Below are 23,215 nucleotides of genomic sequence, written 5' to 3'. Positions count from 1 at the left end.
AAGTTTGGGCGGGACATATCAAAGTACTCCTTAATTCTTTCTTTTTTTTTTAAAATAGCTAATAGGCTATTCAAACATCACAGACATGACCCATGATTTGCAGGTTGGTTGCAGGTGGGGAGACATTCTCATTGTGGAGAGCATTTGATTGGACAAAACCTATGTAGTGCAGTCATCAATATTTTTGTCCGTTTTCCCAGAAGAGTAAGACTGCAAATTGTTGAATGTCTATATCTGCTAAAAGTGAATTGTGTCAATGTTTAGGAGTATACTAGCATTAAGATGGCCTCAAAGCTAATGGCCATGGACTAAAAGCCATAAAACTCTCATTTTAATATAATGGGGTCTAATATGCAGTATGTGTGTGTATACATGCTATGACAGAAACACTTTCCGAGCTTTGCATCGAAACTAGGAGACACATGCATGCATTATTTTACCCACTGAGCTAAAGCCACACTTCCTGAGAGTAGATAACACAAAAAAATGAAAGTACTTTTGTGATGTGATTTGCGTGTGTGACAGTTTATGCTTGTGTGTATATTTTGTCAAATTCAAAACAGCTCTTGTGAATTACTGTCAATCTTTATCTACCATTACAGCTATGGCTTAACTGCCAACAGCAAAACTATCAAGAACTCCAGATTAGTGAGTCAAAAGGATGACGTGCACGTGTGCATCATGTGCTTGAGAGCGATCATGAACTATCAGGTACAGGATGCATTGACATGATTGATTACAAAACACTCAGTGACAACTAACCTGTTCACTTACAGAAGCAACCACAAAAACAGTTTTCTCCCTCTAGTGGTATATGAAAAATAATCAAACAAGAGACGTAACCTGTTACACTGTTTTTCACATCCGTTTTTCTTCGATTAACAAATCACAATTTAATTAATACAATGCTGCTGTGTGAACGAAGCCTAGTTTTAGGCTGCACATATTGAGGAACATCACCATTGACTCAATGACACTCATTGATCTTTTTACACTCAAAACCACTTGTTCTTTCCCTTTTACTTTAGTATGGCTTCAACCTTGTCATGTCTCACGCACATGCAGTCAATGAGATTGCCCTGAGTTTGAACAATAAGAACCCGAGGTAAGAACTAGGGCTCTATTTAACACCCTAAAAACTTTATGGTGTTAGATATTTGAAGAGGATTAAGCTGTAACTACCTGATGAGCCAACTGAATACCTTCAGTGGCCTATAGTTGTGGTTGGGCTGTGAAGTTGGGGATTAGAGCTGTACTTTTGTTTGGTATGAATTAAGTCTTTAGAGAGGATTAGTGTCAGTTTGAGCTCAGTACATTTGTAGCCAGAGCTTAGATGAGTTCACACTGAAGCATGGAAAACCCCCCTGACATCATCTCACTCTTGGAGAGCATCATTCTTGGAGCTCAGTTAATTATTGTTCCAATGTATCACTCAATCAGATTCAAGCTTGAGCCTTTAACCCTCATGGATCACTTTACTGTCTTTATACTTAGGGTCTCAGAGAATAAATAATAATAAATAATAAAGGTAATTTCAGAAATAACCTATTATTTTCCTTCCAAATTATTTACAATGTTCCTCTGACCTAACCAAAGCCCATTTGACATATATTATTGAAATTTTAAACCTGTGTTGTATCACACTGTAAAAAGAGGTAACCTCCAATTGTTATCTTACAGGGATATTTCACCCAAAAATGTAATTCTCTCATCATTTACTCATCCTTATGCCATCCCAGATGTGTATGACTTACTTTCCTGTGCTGAACACAAACAAAGATTTTTAGAAAATATCTCAGCTCTGTTGGTCCTTTCAGTGCAAGTGAATGGGTACCAAAATATTAAAGCTCCAAAAAGCACATAAAGGCAGCATAAAAGTAATCCATATGACTCCAGTGATTGAATCTTTATCTTCAGAAGCGATATGATAAATGTGGGTGAGAAAGTGGTCAATATTTAAGTCAATTTTTACTATCAATCTCCACTTTCACATTCTTCTTTTGTTTTTGGCAATTTGCATTCTTCGTGTATATCGCCACCTACTGGGCAGGGAGGAGAATTTATAGTAAAAAAGGACTTAAATATTGATCTGTTTCTGTTGTCCAGTAACATTCCTTGATCAATTTGACCCCAGGAAAAACACTGTAGAAAAATACAGGTAAATAAATCAAGTGTACTTTCATAGTATGCTCTGTAAATAAAAAATCAAGCATGTTAAAATTCATAGCATTTATTCATATTTTACACCTCTGGTCTCTGAGAACCCAAACATAATCATGGAGGACATGTGATCAATTTTATCAAATTGAAATTTTGTTTGTAATCAGTTCCCATAAGAATAGGAAAATTCATGAATTATCAGCCTGACACTTCAATGTTAAGTATGTTTCTTGAGATGTTTAAAGGGCCATACAGAGCATGTGTTAACAGTGCTGTAAAATGTTTTGGATTGTGTCATTCCAAAACATGGTAGAAAAATTACCCCACCTACATTTACTCATACTCAACATCAGAAATGACCCCATATGAAAAGCTCAAGATGAAAGTGAGCTATCAACCCCTCCTGTCATATTTCTAATTTTGAAAACAATGGACACAAAGCTGCAGCTCTCCCTGAAGGATAGATCTAAGCAGGTGTGGGTGGGTAATGATCTGTCAAGTTGGTAATGTTACCCTTCATATTGTGAGAATCCTGCTCTGCAGCTCTGGTCTGGTTGAACACTCACAAAAGCTATTGTTCTGCCTTTAGAACAAAAGCGCTGGTCCTGGAACTGCTGGCTGCTGTATGTTTGGTGCGAGGAGGCCATGAAATCATCCTCTCTGCGTTTGATAACTTCAAAGAGGTAGAACCTTGGGACATATACTTTTCCATGTGTGTTACAAAAACAATTATAGTACCTTAAAGATTCACAGAAAAATAAAAAATCTGTTATCATTTACTCACCCTAATGTTGTTCCAAACCCATATGACTTTCTTTCTTCTGTGGAACACAAGAGGAGATATTTTGGAGAATGTTCATACTGCTGTCTTCCATATAACATATACATACAGTAACCAAAGAATGCCAAGCTCCAAAAAGGACAGAAAAAGCATAATAAATGAACCATAAAATTGGGCCGCATTCCAATTCTGAAGCCATACAATAGCTTTATATGAGGCACAGCCCAAAAATTAAGTCATTATTCACTGAATATCTTCTCTCAATACCGATCACAATGCATTTGCAAAGTTTGAAGAGGTGGGAGTAAATCATTCAGGTTTGTAATGACACAAGGGGGACTAAATGATGACAGAATTTTCATTATTGGATGAGCTATTCCTTTAAATGTTGTAAAGAGGTTTATATTTTGGAGGCAAAGAGTGTGGGGTCGCTTGTTTTTGCAATTATTCTATTCTTTCCCTCACATATAAAAGCAATTGTAGTTAGCCATGTCTCATGGCACAGTTATTTTCTCCCTTTCTAAATAGTGTGCATTTGTGGGAAAACACCACATCTTAAGCCAGTCGTTTCATTAAGCCCACGTCTGATAAGGATAAGTGTTTTGGGGAGAGTGAATTGCCCGCAGACTCGACTGTTCACTCAACCATTCCAGTTCTGCTGGCCTAGTCATTTAAATTGGCCCGGAAACGGGCCAATTACCCCATAACTGGCTGACTCAACCATGAGAAACTAGAAGAGCTAATCAACGCAGCAGTTACAACAATGTCGGACCCACTGCTATGAGAGAGAGAAAGAGAGACTGTGAAATTAAACAAAAACAAAGCCTGCAGAGATTCTAGTAAAACTAGTCTTCAAAGAGTCTGTGGTTAACCTAACTTTGAATTTAGAGGCATGAATTAAATGTCCCACAATTAATTCAGTGGAGCATTATGTACACAAACAAGAAGCTGATGTCGTTTGGTTTAATCAAGCATTTTACAAAGGTCATATTTTGAATTTGGCCATTTTGGTTTACTGATTTTTTTAATGCAGCGTGTATTAACACATGAATCAATCACATTTCACTCAACTGAATGTTGAATGTTAAATGCTTTATCACAGAGCAGTTCGGATGCAAACTGATCCTAGAGAAGTAGTTACGGGCAGCTTTAAAACAAAGCAATTCGGATGCACAAACAGTCAGCGATCATTCCATGTTGTATTTAATTATATAATCATGCCATGGCCATGGGAAGACTTCTCCGGCTTATGCCTGTGATGTATAATATCACGAAAATGTGTGTTTACACACTTTTAAATGCAGCATACATGAATCAATCGTGAGAATCAAATTATCACCCGGATGTTACATTTTTGACAAAATGTTGCCTTATGAGAACACATTTCTTAACTCTTGCTGTGATTGTCATGACCGTGGCGAAGTTTATGATGGCTACTCAATTAAGCTCCAGTGCACAAAAAAATCCAGCACAGCAAATGATGAGTACAACTGGATTCCACTGAAGCATTCAGATTTACATTCCTTTACCAGCAATATTTTGCCATTTTTAAAACATAAATCTCAGGGTGGGCTAAAAGAAGACTTGTTGTGCTCTGCCCATCGCCGCTGATATGCATGGCTCATACTCTCTAGAACTACAATATCCATCATGCACACACATACTACAACTTCATTGAACATCTCTAGTAAGCCTCCCTCTCTCTAGAACTACAATACCCATCATGCACACATATACTACAACTTCACTGAACATCTCTAGTAAGCCTTCCACTCTCTAGAACTACAATACCCATCATGCACACACATATTACAACTTAACTGAACATCTCTAGTAAGCCTTCCACTCTCTAGAACGACAATAACCATCATGCACACACATACTACAACTTCATTGAACATCTCTAGTAAGCCTCCAACTCTGTAGAACTACAATACCCATCATGCACACACATACTACAGCTTAATTGAACATCTCTAGTAAGGCTTCCACTCTCTAGAACTACAATACCCATCATGAACACACATACTACAACTTCATTGAACATCTCTAGTAAGCCTCCCTCTCTCTAGAACTGCAATACCCATCATGAACACACATACTACAACTTCATTGAACATCTCTAGTAAGCCTTCCACTCTCTAGAACTACAATACCCATCATGCACACACATACTACAACTTCATTTAACATCTCTAGTAAGCCTTCCACTCTCTAGAACTACAATACCCATCATGCACACACATACTACAACTTCACTGAACATCTCTAGTACGCCTTCCACTCTCTAGAACTACAATACCCATCATGCACACACATACTACAACTTCATTGAACATCTCTAGTAAGCCTTCCACTCTCTAGAACTACAATGCCCATCATGCACACACATACTACAACTTCACTGAACATCTCTAGTAAGCCTTCCACTCTCTAGAACTACAATACCCATCATGCACACACATACTACAACTTAACTGAACATCTCTAGTAAGCCTTCCACTCTCTAGAACTACAATACCCATCATGCACACACATACTACAACTTAATTGAACATCTCTAGTAAGCCTTCCACTCTCTAGAACGACAATAACCATCATGCACACACATACTACAACTTCATTGAACATCTCTAGTAAGCCTTCCACTCTATAGAACTACAATACCCATCATGCACACACATACTACAACTTCATTGAACATCTCTAGTAAGCCTCCCGCTCTGTAGAACTACAATGCCCATCATGCCCCTCCTCGAAGTTTGCACACTTTTACTCCTGATTTATCGCAATACCGGGAATGGAGAGGTGTACAAAAGCAACGAGTTACTTATTTTTAAAAATAACTCAGATTTTATGGTCTAAAATAAAAAATATATCTTTACTTTACTTGTTACACGGAAAAGTAATCTGATTATGTATCACACGTTACTTTTATCGCATTACCCCCAACACTGCACAAGACGTAAACAATATGTGAGTTAACATTATTTTAGAGTGATAAAATTGCTTACTAACCTTTTCTGAGTAAAGTCCTAGCCAATTTTAAAACTTTGTTGCCATGTCTATATAATGTCAACAAACCCTAAAAACCTAAAACGACTGTAAAAAAAAGACAATATAAACAAATTTACAGCTCAAATAATACATGAGTTATAACAACAGACTTAATATAAGTGCTTTTATTAAATTATAGGTGTCAAATTTCTGTCTTTATACCTTCCAAAAATTGGCCCCATTCACTTCCATTGTAAGTGTCTCTGCAACCTCGATTTTTGCTTTTTTGAGTCAAAATTATTTTTTGTTGTTATCAACATTATGCCACAAGTGCTGTCGATTGAGCAAACTTGTATTGAACCTGGAATATTCCCTTAATTGTGTTCTCTTGCTTTTCCATAAAGCTTGTAATGATGCTTACATTTCTCTGGTAAGGCTATGTTACTTTACCCAGTAACCTCATACTCTCTTGTTTCTCTTTAATCGGATCTAGACAACTAAAGAAAAGAAAGAAAACTATGTTATGGTTTATGTGTAAATTAGATGTTGATGTGTAAGAATTTGAGAGCTATATTATTACACTAATTTTATCACTTTACAAATCTGCTAATTCTGGACTCGGGTTATTGGGTTTATATGTTTGTATAATTCAAAATATTTGAAACTTCAGGTATGTAAGGAGAAGCATCGCTTTGAGAAGCTGATGGAGTACTTTCGTAGTGAAGATGGAAATATCGACTTTATGGTATGTGCTTAAAAGCACTGCACTGCATCTTCTATACCTGTTTGTGCAAGAAAAACATTTTCAAAATCATTTTTGACTGTGTTTATTGTGTCCCAGGTGGCTTGTATGCAGTTCATCAACATTGTTGTCCATTCAGTGGAGGACATGAACTTCCGTGTACATCTGCAGTATGAGTTCACTAAACTGGGTCTTGATGACTTCCTAGAGGTACTCAGTCAATGCTTACTGTAAATTTGCGCCTATAATTGTAAATCGCTACTGAAACACTATTAATGAAATGGTCTTAAACACTTTTTTTTTTAACTTTTATTAGTAAGGCATGAACAATCACTATATAAAGTAGTTCCTGAACAATCAAACACACACACACACACACACACACACACACACACACACATACATATACCATGTTATTATATCATTGTGGGGACTCTCCATAGACTTCCATGCATTTTATGGATTTTCTACAGATGTAATGATAATTTCTGTCCCCTAACCATAACCATAACCTTACCCCTAAACCTAACCCTCACAGAAACCTTTTTGCATTTTTACATAAAAAACAAAAAAAACAAAACATCGTTTAGTATGTTTAATAAGCCATTCCCCTCATGGGGACCGTTGGCTGGTCCCCACAAGGTAGGTTTTCTCTGGTTTTACTGTCCTTGTGGTGACATTTGGTCCCCACAATGTAGTATAAACATAGTTACACACACACACACACATACTGTATACTATATATATTTCTAAATAAATTAGAAAAAGAATCAAACACACTTAATGAAGATACTGTATTTTTAAGGTCTTGGAGAACCATACGATGAAAATATTGAGAAATCCCTGTGTTCCCTTACAGAAATCCAAGCACACAGAAAGCGATAAGCTGTCAGTGCAGATCCAGGCATACCTGGATAATGTTTTTGATGTTGGAGGACTGCTGGAGGATGCTGAAACAAAGAATGTGGCTCTGGAGAAGGTGGAGGAGCTGGAGGAGCATTTGTCACACGTAAGAGCCATTCTGTACTCCTTCTGTCATGATAACATGTTTATATTACACCAAATGGGTTCATGATGTCACCTGTTTTGACTTGATTTGTATGTCTAGACTGGTAGAGCCACAGAGGTGCCCATTCACATGTCTCATATTTATCTTTTAACTAGTGTTCAGTTACATGGACTACACTTAAATATGAAGTTAAACATAACAGTATGAAAGGACCTGCCGTTTAAGAAGGGAGAACATCGACTGCACACTTAAATTGTTCATTTTTCATTTCATTTATTCATTGTTATAACCTGTTATTTCATTGTATTTGTAAAGAATAAACATACACATAACAACTTTAATTCATGGAAGCACAGATTAAAGACAAATAAAACTCAATACTATATATAGACTATTTATTTTTATTTATAAAGCACTTTTCACGATACACATAATTTCAAAGTTTTACAATGTCTTAATGTCCTCCTATATGTACTGTTTATATATTATATTATATTATATTATATTGTGTATGTGTATACAAAAATGAAACCAGTCTGCACTGGCTGTAAATGGCAGCTTGAAAACGTCATGGTTACTTGTGTAACCTCCGTTCCCTGATGGAGGGAACGAGATATTGTGTCGATGTAGTGACACTAGGGGTCACTCTTGGGAGCCTGAGACACCTCTGGTCTTTGATAAAAGGCCAATGAAAATTGGCGAGTGGTATTTGCATACCACTCCCCCGAACATACGGGTATAAAAGGAGCTGGTATGCAACCACTCATTCAGGTTTTATGCTGAGGAGCCGATATAAGGTCCGACCATTTCAGCGGGTAGTTCAGTGTAGGGCTTTACTGGTTGTTTAGATCAGTGTTACTATCAGAAATAATTAATAATTATTTCTGTAGTTATTAATTAATATTTAAATTAATCAATTGAATCTAACTCATTAAAACCTCATATGGGGCTCCAGTAAATGTAGTGTGCTACGTTTAGGAGCAAGTTTGGTTATTAGCAATAATTAATAATTATCAAAGATAATTATTAATTATTAAAATCAATAGAACATTGATGAGAACCAATGTTAGCTTTTTGAAATCCTTTAAATCAACAATTATCAAAGATAATCGTTAAATGTTAACATCGATGAAACATTAATTAAAATTAACACTAGCTTATTGATCATTCAAATTCAATCATCAAAGATAATTATCAATGATCAAAAATCAATAGAATATTAATAAGGATTAACATTGATGGGGCACCACCCTGAAATCAGGGACTAATAACTAAATAGTAAAACAGTCTCAATATTAGATTGTTTTCTTAGGAAAATCGACATCCGAAGAATATCGATTTTCCGGAAAAAAAAGACAATGAATGAAGGTTTGAATCCGAGCACTGACATCCCGTCAGCATGACACAGGTGTATGCAAAACAAACCAAAACACTTCTCTTTGTAATATAAACAACGTTTATTTATGCAGTAATATCAATTAATAATTAATACAATGCAGTCAATAAACTTCCGACTTACAACTACAAACTAAACAGTGATATGATTAGATATGGGAATAAAAAAATAATCCTATAATACATAAGGTGTGTGTGTGTGTGTGGGTGTGTGGTTAGTACGAGAGAGAGAGAATTAATTAAGTGACAACCCTAAAGCCGATTTTGCGATAGTGGGAGAGAAAACAGCTGTCAGTTTATCACTCAGAGACGCGGTGGACGGCTCATAAAAGTCCCGTGTTATTTGACTCTTTAATGGATGAACTCAGTTGCTGTCTCACCCGCGATGGCGAAATTGTACAACAATCCAATTTGGTTGGACCACAATACAGCAAAATGAATTTGTGATAATTAATACCCTGAGTATTAATAATGAGCGGACATGGCGGTCCGTAAACTGTACAAGCAAAAACCTTGAAACACAAGAATAACACACTATAATATTCTGTCTCTGCCCAGATGTAAACCTCTTACTTGAATCGCATGGGGACACAGGTAGAATGTGTTTTCCTCCGTCCTTTAACTCTGACCCGGTTCCTTGAGGCTCGTGTGATGACGGGAGGCCGTTTCCTCGCTCTGTCGGCGGGCGGTACGGCTGTTGATTCTCGGCGGGCTGGCGGAGAACTCAGAAATGTCGACTTGATTGAAGATGGAAGAGAAATCTTTAATCTCTTCACTTCTGTAGGCAAACGGATGAAGATGCGAATTGCTCGGCGGTCTCATTCGGATCTGTTAGAGTGTTCGGTTGAACACAGAGTAATCTCAACTCGTCCAGCGAGATGGAGATTGTATGGCCACAGTTTCAAGTCGGACGTTACTTCCTTGTGCCATGAGGTTGCACCGGAGAGCAGCGAAGAGCTGCGTCCACACGCTGCAAACAAAGTCGCTGGAAGCCAATTCTGGAAGCATTTCAGAGGTATTTCAACTCCTGATGATGTCATGTTTGAGGGACGTTCTGTTGTGTGCCTCATCCAATAGGAGTTGAGAGTTTGATCTTTAGTGAGCAAGGCTTCATGGATTTGTAGTCTGTTTTGGACTCCCTTTGATTTTGGCACGATTTTTATCAGTAAGATTTACGACTTGGAAGGTGGGGGCTTGAGTTAGGTTTTTACGACTGTATTAGGCCTGCCTTTGTCTTCTATCTGAATATATGAGGCCCAACATCAGTGTTGTGGCAGGAGGGACACAACGTCTCGTTCCCTCCATCAGGGAACGGAGGTTACACAAGTAACCATGACGTTCCCTATCTTTCACTCATTCGACGTTGTGTCGATGTAGTGACACTAGGGGTCCCTATACGAAACGCCACAATTGGCTGAACTGTGTTACGTGAACTGGTGGTGTGTGGTGGGCAGACTACTGTTTGCCTCATAGCCAGCACACCAGGTCGACACGTAACCTCCCCCAACATAGTTATGAGTGTCGAACGGCCCTTTTTGGGGACAATTCGACTTCCCAAAAGATAGAGACAGGCTTAACCCAGTCGTGGCCTCTTTTCCCCTTCTTTTTTTCCACTCCCTAAAAAAGAAAGGGGATTATCCGTCTGGGCCGCCAGGTCTAGTCGGGGGGTGTCCCTCCCAAGGGGAAGACACCGCGGAGACCATACCTCGCCCAAAGAGAGGGGGGGATATTTAAGTGGAAAAATACGTCACATGGTCTTTCCAACCATGTGGAGAGTCTTCAAGGTAGATCCTGCCCAATGGGGGAGGAGTTACTACAAACATGGAGACTGGGGCAGAGGGGCTCTGCCCAAGGAAGACGCAGTTTGCCAACAGGGAAATGAATTAGCGGAAGATATATATTGCATGGGGTTACAGCCTTACAGGGTACCGCCACATGCGGAGCACCTACCCCAGAACAGGACTCTTAGTTCGCACGTGTACTGGGCCGGCAGCGAGTCTCTCCAAAAACTCGACTGCCACAGGGCTCGGAGGAAGTCAACCAGGGAACAAAGTTTGTGAACACTACTGGGAATTAATGGCGCACGTCTTCAGCTCCAAGGGAGGTGGAAGGCGCTATGTGCAAGCGATACACCCGGCCAGCTATCCCGGGCTTATCCGCATGTGTTGCGTACCACTACCTGGGATGAAACCGGTTCCACCCGGAGGTTGTAGAACCTTGCACATGTGTTGGGTGTTGCCCAGCCTGCTGCTCTGCAAATGTCTGTTAGAGAGGCACCCCTGGCCAGGGCCCAGGGAGCTGCTACACCCCTGGTAGAGTGGGCTTGTAACCCTAACGGGGGCGGCATGTCCTGGGCGACATATGCCACAGTTATGGCATCAATGAGCCAGTGGGCGATCCTCTGCTAGGAGACAGCGCTTCCTTTCCGCTGTGCACCAAAGCAGACAAAGAGCTGCTCAGAGATTCTTAAGCTCTGCGTGCGATCCATATAGATGCGTAAAGTGCGCACCGGACACAGCAACGACAGGACTGGGTCTGCCTCCTCCTGGGGCAGCGCTTGCAGGTTCACCACCTGGTCCCTAAAAGGGCACATAGCCCGGTCGGGGTCTCAGGATCACGTGAGAGTATCCTGGACCAAACTCCAGGCACGTTTCGCTGACAGAGAACGCTTGTAGGTCACCTACCCTCTTGATGGAAGTGAACGCAGTCAGGAGGGCAGTCTTCAAGGAGAGTGCCTTAAGCTTGGCTGACTGCAAAGGCTCAAAGGGGGCTCTCTGTAGACCCTGAAGAACTACAGAGAGGTCCCATGAGGGAATGAGGCGCGGTCTGGAGGGATTCAGCCCCCTGGCGCCTCTTAGGAACCTGATGATCAAGTCGTGCTTCTCTAAGGACTTACCGTCGACTGCGTCGTGGTGTGCTGCTATGGCGGCAACATACACCTTCAAGGTGGAAGGGGACAACCTCCCTTCCAACCTCTCCTGCAGGAAGGAAAGCACTGATCCGACTGCGCATCTCTGGGGTCTTCCCGACGGGAAGAACACCACTTAGCGAACAGACGCCACTTAAAGGCATACAGGCGCCTCGTAGAGGGGGCCCTAGCCTGAGTGATCGTGTCTACCACCGCTTAGGTCTTCCGCGTCCCGTCCAAGGGCCAGACATGGAGATTCCAGAGGTCTGGGTGCGGGTGCCAGATGGTGCCCCGTCCCTGAGAAAGAAGATCCTTCCTCAGGGGGATTCGCCGGGGGGGCTGTTGTGAGGAGCGTGAGGTCCGAGAACCACGTCTGGGCGGGCAAGTAGGGTGCTACCAGGACGATCTGCTCCTCGTCCTCCCTGACCTTGCACAGGGTCTGTGCAAGTAGGCTCACTGGGGGAAAACGCATATTTGCGCATGCTCGTTTGTAAGGCGCGCCGTCAATCCAAGAAAAGAGATGCTCTGAACCGGGAGGAGCTTGCTCTTTTCCCAGTTGACCCGAAGCCTTAGTCGGCTGAGGTGTGAGAGCACCAGGTCCCTGTGTGCGCACAACATGTCTCGAGAGTGAGCTAGGATTAGCCAGGCGTCAAGATAGTTGAGAATGTAAATGCCCACCTCCCTTAACGGGGCAAGGGCAGTCTCTGTGATCTTCGTAAAGATGTGAGGAGACAGGGACAGGCCGAAAGGGAGGACTTTGTACTGATACACCTGACCCTCGAACGCGAACCGCAGGAAGGGTCTATGTCGAGGAAGGATCGAGACATGGAAGTACGCATCCTTCGGGTCTACCGCTGTGAACCAATCTTGATGCCGGACACTTGCCAGAATGCGTTTTTGTATCAGCATCTTGAACGGGAGTCTGTGTAAAGCCTAGTTCAGTACTCACAGGTCCAAGATTGGCCGCAACCCACCGCCTTTTTTCGGTACGATGAGGTAGGGGCTGAAAAACCCCGTCTTCATCTCGGCTGGAGGGACAGGTTCTATCACGCCCTTCCATAGGAGGGTAGCGATCTCCGCGCAAGGTAGCAAGGTGAAGTGGTCACCGCTGAACCTGGGCGGACGCCCGGCGAATTGAATTACGTAGCCGAGTCGGATGGTCCGGACCAGCCCTCGTGACGGATTGGAAATCGCAAACCATGCGTTCAAGTTCCGCGCAAGGGGGACCAAAGGGACAACGTCATCAGACGTACCGGCAGGTGGGGCCTCGCAGCGGGGCGGAGCTCGAGGTGCCACACCACATCGTGGCCATGCTGAGTCTAAGGACATCGAAGCACTTACCTGGCTCCTTGTGACCACCCCCGGAACAGCCTGGGATGGGGGAGGAAGAGGCCTGTCCTTGTGACCCATGGAGACTGTCACATCGGGGGCGGATTTGTGCCACAGCTGGGCGCTCAGGGGCGGGAGACTGCCGCTGGAGCGCCAAACCTGCCAAATTGAGTGGTGGACGGTGGTCGTGATGACGGCCGTGCACACCGGATACGTGACCCAGGGACAAGGAAACCGCTCTTGCTTGTACTGCCACTTGGGCATGCAGTGCAATTAAATGCAAAAGGTAACAAAAAGATGGAGAGATCTGCTTACCAGCTCCAGAGCAGCGGGTTTCATTGTCCCTAGGTTGCCCATCTCACGGGCGCTTTGAAGCCTTTCACGGGTTCTGGGCGGCTGCGAGACAGTGGGCTCCACGCTGGGGCCGGGCCAAAGGGGCGGGCTGCGGCGGAGCCGGTGCAGTCACCGCAGGGGGATGCCCTTGGCGATGAGTAGACGGGGTGCAGGATCTGTCAGCTAGCATCTGTCTACTGCTCCACCATCGAGAACTGCTGGGCAAAGTCCTCGACGGTGTCGCCGAATAGGCCTGCCTGGGAAATGGGGCCAGCAAGGAACCGTGTCTTGTCGACCTCACCCATCTCGACCAGGTTGAGCCAAAGGTGGCACTCCTGGACCACTAGTGTGGCCATCGTCCGCCCGTGAGCACAGTTCCTGCATCAATCCCGGGGCGGAACTACCCTCGTGCAGTTCCTTTAGCACCTTGGCGGACTTGCAGGAGAGCCATGGCGTGCAGGGCTGAGGCGGCTTGTCCAGCGGCACCGTAGGCCTTGGCCGTCAGAGACGACTTAAACCTACAGGCCTTGGATGGGGGCTTTGGGCACCCACGCCAGGTGGCGGTGCTCTGCGGCCATAGGTGCACCGCGAGCGCCTTTATCCACTGGGGGATTGCCAAATAGCCCTTGGCCGCCCCACCATCGAGGGTAGTGAGGGCGGGGAAGCTGAAAAGATCGGGACCGGGCAGTAAAAAGTGCCTCCCGCGACCTTGTCAGCTCTTCATGCACTTCCAGGAAGAAAGGAACGGGGGTGGGGTGTGGCTTTGAGCGGTGCCACGAGCCCAGGAACCAATCACCGAGCCGCGAGGGTTCAGGGCGAGCAGAGGGTTCCACTCTAGCCGACGCTCGCGGCTGCCCGGGAAAGCATGTCGTCATCTCCGCGTCAGCCTGTGACTGGGCAATCATCCCCGAAGGGAGGAGCCCAGCTGAGGCTTCCGACTGGACGAGCCCGCTCTCCGATGCTGCGCTCGAGAGCTCATCACTTTTGCGGGCTCCGAATAAGAGGTCGAACTCGCCGTGAGACGAGCTGGCGGACTCATCCGGAAGCCCGATCGTGGCAGACGAGCGTGCTGGGGAATGGGAGGTCCGCGGGGGGATACCCAGCGGAGGCGGTCCCATTGGGGTCCCCAAATCGCCCCCAGTCCTAGCCGCGCTGGCCTCATAGCCGTGGGTAAAAGGACCGAGGAGGGGAGCCTCTGGGGCTCTGTTCTCGCAATGAGAACATGACCATCCACGAACGCTGTCTCCACGTGAGCAGTGCCCAGACATGAAAGACAGTGATCGTGACGGTCAGAAGGCGAGAGGTAACGAGCGCAACCAGGAATAACACACAATCGGAAAAGCATCTTTAGAAAGACGCGTCTTTAAAAAGACGTTCCGTGTGTGCCGCTCTTTTAGGGAAATATACTCTTTTAGAGAAATATACTCTTTTATTTCTGCTGAAGCGCCCAGGGGCATTCTCTGCAGCGCACCAGTGCAGAGGGGGGAGAAGCCGCTGAAATGCGCCGTCAGATCCAGCAGAGGTGAATGAACAGTCGTGGGAATTCAGCTCAGTGAGCATGACCGTTCGGCTCCGAAGAGAAAATCTGAATGAGTGGTTGCATACCAGCTCCTTTTATACCCGTATGTCCGGGGGAGTGGCATGCAAATACCACTCGCCAATTTTCATTAGCCTTTTATCAAAGACCAGAGGTGTCTCGGGCTCCTAAGAGTGACCCCTAGTGTCACTACATCGACACAACGTCGAGTGAGTGACAGATAGGGAACAATCCTTCAGATTGTTCCTCTGATCTTCACTCAGTAGTGGGCTTCTCTGCTGGGGTGAGTTATGCTCATGGCAAAGGTCTTGAAATGACCAGATAATCACACAACAAACCCTTCTGCTCTCATTGGGGGAGGAAGACTGAATTCCCCAAATATTCCATTATGTGCATAATCCCTGCTGCTTCAAAAGTGAAAGTGATGCTGCCTCATCTGCTGTGTCATACTGATGGAAATATTTTTAAATACTTATCAGAAAGAGAGTTAGAGAGACAGACACACTGAGAGGCTTAAATTAAATATGGGATAGATGCCCAGGATCATGTTTATAGGATCAATGCCTATAATTCTGCTTCTTCTACTTCACCTATTCTGTTTTCCTCTTTTCACACTGTCATATTTTCTATTTTGCACCATTTCTACCTGCTTGTCTTATTCTAGGTGACAGAGAAGCTTCTCGATGTTGAAAATGAGACCATAATGAAGGTAGCGGACCTTGAGAAGCAACTTTTACACAAAGACAAGGAACTGGTAGCCATCAAGGTAGGGCTACAATCACTCTCTCTTTACCATCACATTTACAGTACATTATCATCTTGACTAATGAGCTTGACATGCTTTATAACTCTTGTAATAATGTACTTGTTCAGTGTGTAGTATCCAATAGTAATATTTTGGAGGACTATGCTTAGAAAATGAAGGAAATGGGAGAGCAAGATATAAAAGAAGGTGTATATGATTAAAGGTTATGTGTGTAATTTTGTTGGTGTTTAAATACTTTATTCTACACCTGCCACTGTAAATGTAGCAAAACCTTGCTCTGTTTGTTTGAAAAATCCTGCCACGCCCGGATACAGCAACATTGGCTCAACCAATCTCATGAGTTTTTTTTTTCCAATGAATGAAAGACACAGGGGGAGTGTTCTGTAAACCATTTTTGCTATTCTGTCTGGTTACGCTAGTGGGACAGAAATTATACACTTCATTTTTAAGAAGGATTGATTATAAATCTTTCATTCAATGGCTTTTAAATCATTTGGTTGTTAAAATTACCTTGGTATTACCATGATGTTTTAAAAGGGTGCCATGGAATAATCATGTAAATACCTTGGTAATCATTCAGTTCCATGGTTTACAGTATATACAAGTTCCATGATATTATTATCTGATACCATCACTGTACCACCGCAATAGTTTTTTTGTAATGAAATTTACAAATGTTATGTCAGCACGATCACACAGGAAATCAAAATGCTGCTTCTGAATGTTCATGTACCTTGAAATCGACCCATCTCCCGAATTACTGACAAGCGCCATCGCCCATCAGACATTTTTGCATCAATTTAAATGTGTGTATCTTTTTGCCTATAGTGCTAGTTATAAAACATTGTGCAAGCAATCTCAGAGATACAGGTTCTAGTCCCAAGGTAAGCAGGAAGCAATCATATTCACATAAACAATGGTGAGCTTGATTCAGAGGTTGCATTTTCCCTCTAAGATTACATTTTTACCTCACTGATGGTTAGGCTTAGGGATTGGGTTAGGAAGTGTGGTTAATAAAATATGCATTCCTGTTGACTGTATTCCATCATTTACAACAAAAAATACAACTTGCTTTTGGCACCACCCTGTGGACATTTTACCTCAACAACACTTCCAGTTTCAACCACTGGGGACAGTGGTTCGAATTTCGGTCACCATAGATTGAATTTAGAAGCAGCAACTTTCGACCTTCTGTCACCAATTTCACAGTGTGATCAGTCTGGTCATGTGGTCTTACTACATTTAAGGTCTGAGGAAAGGTGTACAGTTTAAAAAACATGCTATAGTACCTCTTTACCCCAAGATCTTTGATTAATTTCACATTCTTCCCTCACTCTCGTCTGTGTAGGAGACGTACGAGTCAGCCAGCTCACAGGTGCACACACTGAGGCGGATGATCAAGGAGAAAGATGCTGCTTTTCAGAGGCACAACAACATTGAGAAGCGTTTGCTGGAACTGGAGCAGCAGGGCACAATCCGTTTGCGCAAACAGCCTGATGGAGATATTGCCATTGAGGCCCTGGGTGGTGGTGGTGGTGGAGGGCTGGTTGGTGGGGTTGTGGTTGGAGCACCTTTGGGTGACCCGGGCTCACTTACTGCAGGCATGACTGGGAGCGGAGGTCTCGATGTCAGCTCACCTGTTGCTGTTAAAGTTGTTGCTCCACCCCCGCCTCCACCTCCACCTCCACCTGCCCCACCTCTCCCCTCAGAAGGTACTGAACTAGAGAACTAGTGAGGGTAGACTGCAGGGCTACGTGAGGGACAGTCCGCTCAATATGTTGCACTGTCTTTAGGTCATATGTCATGTCTAATTGTCATGTCAATGTCTATCCCTTAGGATAATTTCTATTTGTGTAAAATTAAATATGGCATCTACCTTGAGAAGTTAAAACTGGCTTAATGTATATAAGATTGGACTATACAATGCAAACCCATGAATCTCCTTCTAAGAGAGTCTTTATTACTACTTACAGCTGTTGCAGAGTATGATTAACACTGAAAAACAATGCTCAGCTGCACACATGTTGTTCTCTGAGTTACAACCATTTAAACATATAAGTCATCGCAAGTGTAGCAGGAAAAGGAAAAGCCAAGGGTGTTTCTGCTGAGGAAACAGCTGGACTAGAGCTAAATAAATACCCATCAGAGCCTATTAGAAAGCTAAAAGTGATTTGAAAATGACTTAATGAGTGCGTTTACATGCATGATCTTGCACTGATTATGTTTAATATCCAGATAACATGTAAGATCATGTAAATGCCTTAAAGGGCATTTTTTTTTAATCAGGTAAAGATCATAAACTGTTTAACAAAACTCCTATTTTTTTTTTTTTTTTTATATTTCCCCATTTAACTTTGCATTGAAACACATTTAACCCACGTTCTGTCAGCTTAGTCGATGTGCACGCTATGAAAAATGTCACGATTTTTTGTTCCCTTCAGGTTTTTCCTTTACTGTGTCCTGCAGGTTTTTAAAATGATCTTAGTTTTGTTAGTCATTAGTGTTTTTTGTACACATAAACACTCAGTGAAGCATAAACAAATTTATTTCTGTATGCATTTTTTTTTTTACAGTGATGTCTGTTTCTATTCCTCCTCCTCCACCTCCTCCTCTCCCTGGACCATCACCATCAGTCATCCTTAGTGTTGGCTTATCAGGTATGACATAATTACAAATAGTTTTGCAGTCTGTACTGTTGCAGCTTTGATTCTCTGACAACTAAAACTGTAACGATCTTTAATCAAAAGATCTTTAAACAATCTTTAATGTCCTTGCAAAAGTGATCAGATGTCTGTTGCTCTCTTGGTCATACAGCCATCCGCATTAAGAAGCCCATAAAAACCAAGTTCCGTCTTCCTGTCTTCAACTGGACTGCACTGAAACCCAACCAGATCAATGGCACCGTCTTTAACGAGATCGATGATGAGCGTGTGCTTGAGGTGATACTGAGTGCTACTTAGATTTGCACACGCTATTCTGTAATTTTGCATTTTCCTCCACCCATCTCCTCCCATGCCAAGTGCTCATGTTCTGTTGCATTAAAGGAGTTGGATCTTGAGAAATTTGAGGAGTTGTTCAAGACGAAAGCCCAAGGCCCTGTGGTGGATCTGTTATGCTCTAAGAGCAAGGTCTCTCAGAAGACCATGAACAAAGTGCAGCTGCTGGATGCCAATCGCTCAAAGAACTTGGCCATCACTCTGCGCAAGGCCAACAAGACCACAGAGGATATCTGCAAAGCTATTCAAACGTAGGCACAGATGCTCTTTACCACTGCTGTACTGATTTTAATCTTGAGTTGTTGCTTTTCTAATCATATCTTTGTTTACTATATACAGTGTGGTTCAAAATCTAATCATTTGTGAAAATGCTTCTAATTTGCATTTTTATACAGGTTTTTTGTTTCAACCTAGTCTTATAGAATGAATGTTACTATAACTACAGGTTTGTGAACTGACTTTTACGTGCCGCGTTCTATGTTTCAATGCAGTTTTTGGATGGAATTAACACTAGAGGAGCTACAACAATATTTAGCATTTATTCACTTTCACACAAATCACAACTACAGTGGCTGATTATGACTTTATTAACATTAATTTTTCACACTATTACTCACACACTGCATTTAGAAAAACCGAAACATTTTAATGCTTGTATTACAGACCCACCTACTGTACATTTACACATGTATTCCAACATGATTAGCTTCCGCAGTAGCTCACCAGATAGAGTGTTGGACTTTGGACTCCAAAAGTCCAAAGCTCAGGAACAGTCAAGCATTCAAGCTGACGTGTGAGCTTGAAAGTGTCATAGAAGCAACTTGAAATGATATGGTTGCTTCCAAAAATGTATTTTCATGTCACATTTGCTTTTTGCACACTATCAGTTAAGTTTAGGTATTGGTTTAGGATAAGGATGTCTGTTTTGTTTACCTCTCATTTGCAGTTATGACACTATCGGTTAGGTTTAGGCGTTGGTTTATGGTAAGGATGTCTGTTTTGTTAATTTCTCAGATGCATTTAGGACACTATCGGTTAGGTTTAAGTTAAAGTTTAAGGGTTAGGGAGGTACGTTTTACTCATTAAAACCTCCATCTAATATTCACCTTAAAAACCTTGTCTGATTATGACACCATTTCACTCACTTTTGGCGCCCCCCACTGGATATTTCACTTGGAAACTGCAACGAAACGTAATGAAGCACATAAAATTGTTTTTGACACAGTCACGTAATCGTCATGAGATCAGGCTGTTTTGTTTTCATTACAATTTATATTATTTGCATAACAATTGGAGTGAGAGGTTGAAATGAAAAACGAATGTGAATTAAAGAGTTTCTTATTGTTTGCTGTGTTCTCCACACTGGCATGGACTCCACAAGTGTGTGCAAAACCTGATGATTCATGTTATCCCAGCATGATTTGATGAGCATCTTATTTGCTTTAATGGATGCAAGGATATCTGACCTTTTGTACAAATAATTTAACACGGTCAATGTCACAAATCAGCTTATTTGATTTGTGATCTAAAAGTACTGCCGAATCTTAAACATTTATTTAAAAATTATTCATTTTACATCATAATAACATTTCTTTGTTTTCAATTTTTCAAAATTGTAAAAAATGTGCTGTTTATTTCCAGTTTTAAAATACATTTTTAATCCCAGATCTTCAGTGTGGACTCAGCCTTTTGAACCACACTGTATATCTTCAGTTTAAGATGAAAATGATATTCATGGTACCAATTCCAGGTTTGATCTGAAGGCTCTGCCGGTGGACTTTGTGGAATGTCTGATGCGGTTCCTGCCTACGGAGGCTGAGAGTAAACTACTGCGTCAATATGAGCGAGAGAGGAGACCTCTGGACCAGCTGGCTGAGGAAGACCGTTTCATGCTCCTCTTCAGCAAGATTGAGCGCCTCACTCAGAGGATGAACATCATCACATTTGTGGGGAACTTCAGTGATAATGTTAACATGCTGACCCCGGTGAGCAAACACAATGCCTAAAAAAATGTGTCAGTTGGAAAAAAAATTTTTAAAATGATTTTCATTGAAGAATGACCACAAACAGTTAATTTTAGCTGCAAAGCTATAGAAAATAGAATGGAGTTACCATAATTTCACCAAGTGTGACAACTTTCTGGATCAACATTCTTGTTGGAATGACATTACTATCAACTTATCACATTTTAGGTTAGTTAGGTCTAAGTTTAGGTTTAAAATATTAAGGTTTAAAATAGATATACAAATCTTTTTGTGACACAGGCAAGCGTGATACTTTTGTAATTCTGTACATTTGTTTTTACTATATACTAGGGCTGTCAATCGATTACAATTTGTAATCGAATTAATTAGATGGTATGCCAATTAATTAATCAAATTAATCGCAATTAATTAAATATTTGCTTAGAAAGCCCCTCAAATAACAATAATTCAATAGTTAAATTATAAATTATATATATATATATATATATATATATATATATATATATATATATATATATATATATATATATATATAAAAAAATTATAATACAGAAGAATAAAATGCATTACATTATTTAGGCACACAAGTTAAGCATTAAAAAGACATTACTAAAAGTGGCTTTAGAATGCAATATATTGTTTATTTCCATATTATTGAACATAAGCCTGTCATTGGCCTACAGTTCACAGCAATCCATTCTGCAGTTGAATTCATCAGTCAGTCCCAGATTTATTATAAGTGTTTGTTTAGGGATGCGTAAATGTACACCTGCATCGGATGGATGCTTTTGGACCATCTCGGTTGCATTGCATCATAAATGTACCATTTTTAGTTCGCTGTGTCAAGTTAAAGGAAGTTTAAAAACTTAGAAAAACACATCATGAGATCCCTGCGTTCGGATTTGCGCTACATCAAGTTGATTAGGGCTTTTTTTAACGCAATTTAACGCGTAATATCGACAGCCTTAGTACTATGTACACATTTTAAAACAAACCCTTTGTGTTTTTTGCATTCTAGCCAGACTCTAGATCGGCTTTGACATGAAATCAAGGAGACTACACAATAAATGAAATAAAATCCTTCTCCTCATATTTCTTTATTAAAAATTACATTTATGCAGTCTCGGTCATCTTGTCATTTGCTATAATGACTACCTCTCCGTGCCACTTCTGCTTAGCTCATAGGAAGGTTTTGAAAAGGTTAGGGTTAGGACTGTGTTTTATGTGTATGTCATTCCTGGATCAACAAAAAAACATTCTACTGAGTTAAACTGGCAGGTTAAGAACTGTGATGAGTAAGGGTCCTGATTGTTACTGTCAAACAATGCTGCAGTAAGTATACCGATCATTTCATGATTTGACATGTTTTCCTTTTTAAATCATAGCAACTCAATGCCATCATTGCAGCATCAGCTTCAGTGAAGTCCTCACCAAAGTTAAAGAAAATTCTTGAAGTAAGTGTCTCATGTTTCATGCTTACTTCTCTTGCTCATTTGCTCATTATAAAGACTTAAAATCAACACTTTGTCTACCTTTATGCTCATTTGCCCATTTTTGCCTCCACAAAGATCATTCTTGCCCTGGGAAACTACATGAACAGTAGCAAAAGAGGCTCTGTGTATGGTTTCAAGCTGCAGAGTCTGGATCTGGTGAGTTTTGGGATTGAAATGATAGTTGCATAACAGAGCTGCCATCACACATGCTGATGTTGCTCTCTCTCAGCTGCTAGATACGAAGTCTACTGACCGGAAGATGACACTGCTCCATTACATTGCTCTTGTTGTGAAGGAGAAATATCCTGAACTGGCTACCTTCTACAATGAACTGCACTTTGTGGATAAGGCTGCAGCAGGTCTGGACCATAAAAACCTTGTTGTATAGACCTTATTCAGGGTAGATTCCATATTTTATTTATAGTGAATGAAAACGAGGCTGTGAGGGATACGAATACAGACTGATACAGTCCATATGCACTTGTACCGTCTTCTAAGTCACGTCTAATTTTCATAACCATGAGTTTTTTGGAGGGGCTTGAGCACAGGACTGGGCTTGAGCTCTGAGATCCCCCTCTGAATTATATGATTAAGCAAGAAATAAAAAAACTATTTTGAGATAAAAATGTGTATAGGCATTATGAAATATAAAGGTGGAGATGGGGAGGTGGAGGGATGCCAGAAGAACACTGGTGCGAGGGAAGCAGCTGCTTAAAGAAATAGTTCACCCAAAAATTAAAATTCTTTCATCATTTACTCACCCTCATGCCATCCCAGATGTGTA

The 23,215-nt window shown here is 41.7% G+C and overlaps 1 protein-coding gene across 6 annotated transcripts in view; it reads left to right on the top strand.

Moving 5' to 3' along the window:
- Positions 1-23,215, top strand: part of LOC127419598 (formin-like protein 3) — an 87,086-nt gene that overhangs the window by 46,917 nt on the left and 16,954 nt on the right. For all 6 annotated transcript variants that reach the window (XR_007893701.1, XM_051661117.1, XM_051661120.1 and 3 more), the window contains 15 exons: positions 603-711; positions 1,029-1,105; positions 2,750-2,843; positions 6,609-6,683; positions 6,780-6,890; positions 7,540-7,689; positions 15,856-15,957; positions 17,306-17,669; positions 18,531-18,614; positions 18,772-18,896; positions 19,002-19,204; positions 20,704-20,938; positions 22,324-22,392; positions 22,507-22,587; positions 22,661-22,790. Coding sequence is in view for 5 of the 6 variants with exons in the window: in XM_051661117.1 (XP_051517077.1) it covers positions 603-711; positions 1,029-1,105; positions 2,750-2,843; positions 6,609-6,683; positions 6,780-6,890; positions 7,540-7,689; positions 15,856-15,957; positions 17,306-17,669; positions 18,531-18,614; positions 18,772-18,896; positions 19,002-19,204; positions 20,704-20,938; positions 22,324-22,392; positions 22,507-22,587; positions 22,661-22,790 (2,009 nt within the window). In the remaining variant the exon portion in view is untranslated. The remainder of the gene's footprint in view (positions 1-602; positions 712-1,028; positions 1,106-2,749; positions 2,844-6,608; positions 6,684-6,779; positions 6,891-7,539; positions 7,690-15,855; positions 15,958-17,305; positions 17,670-18,530; positions 18,615-18,771; positions 18,897-19,001; positions 19,205-20,703; positions 20,939-22,323; positions 22,393-22,506; positions 22,588-22,660; positions 22,791-23,215) is intronic.

This window comes from Myxocyprinus asiaticus, chromosome 29, assembly GCF_019703515.2.
Source record: "Myxocyprinus asiaticus isolate MX2 ecotype Aquarium Trade chromosome 29, UBuf_Myxa_2, whole genome shotgun sequence".
In the NCBI taxonomy this organism is placed as follows: domain Eukaryota; kingdom Metazoa; phylum Chordata; class Actinopteri; order Cypriniformes; family Catostomidae; genus Myxocyprinus; species Myxocyprinus asiaticus.
This window is presented reverse-complemented; position numbering and strand designations above follow the sequence as displayed.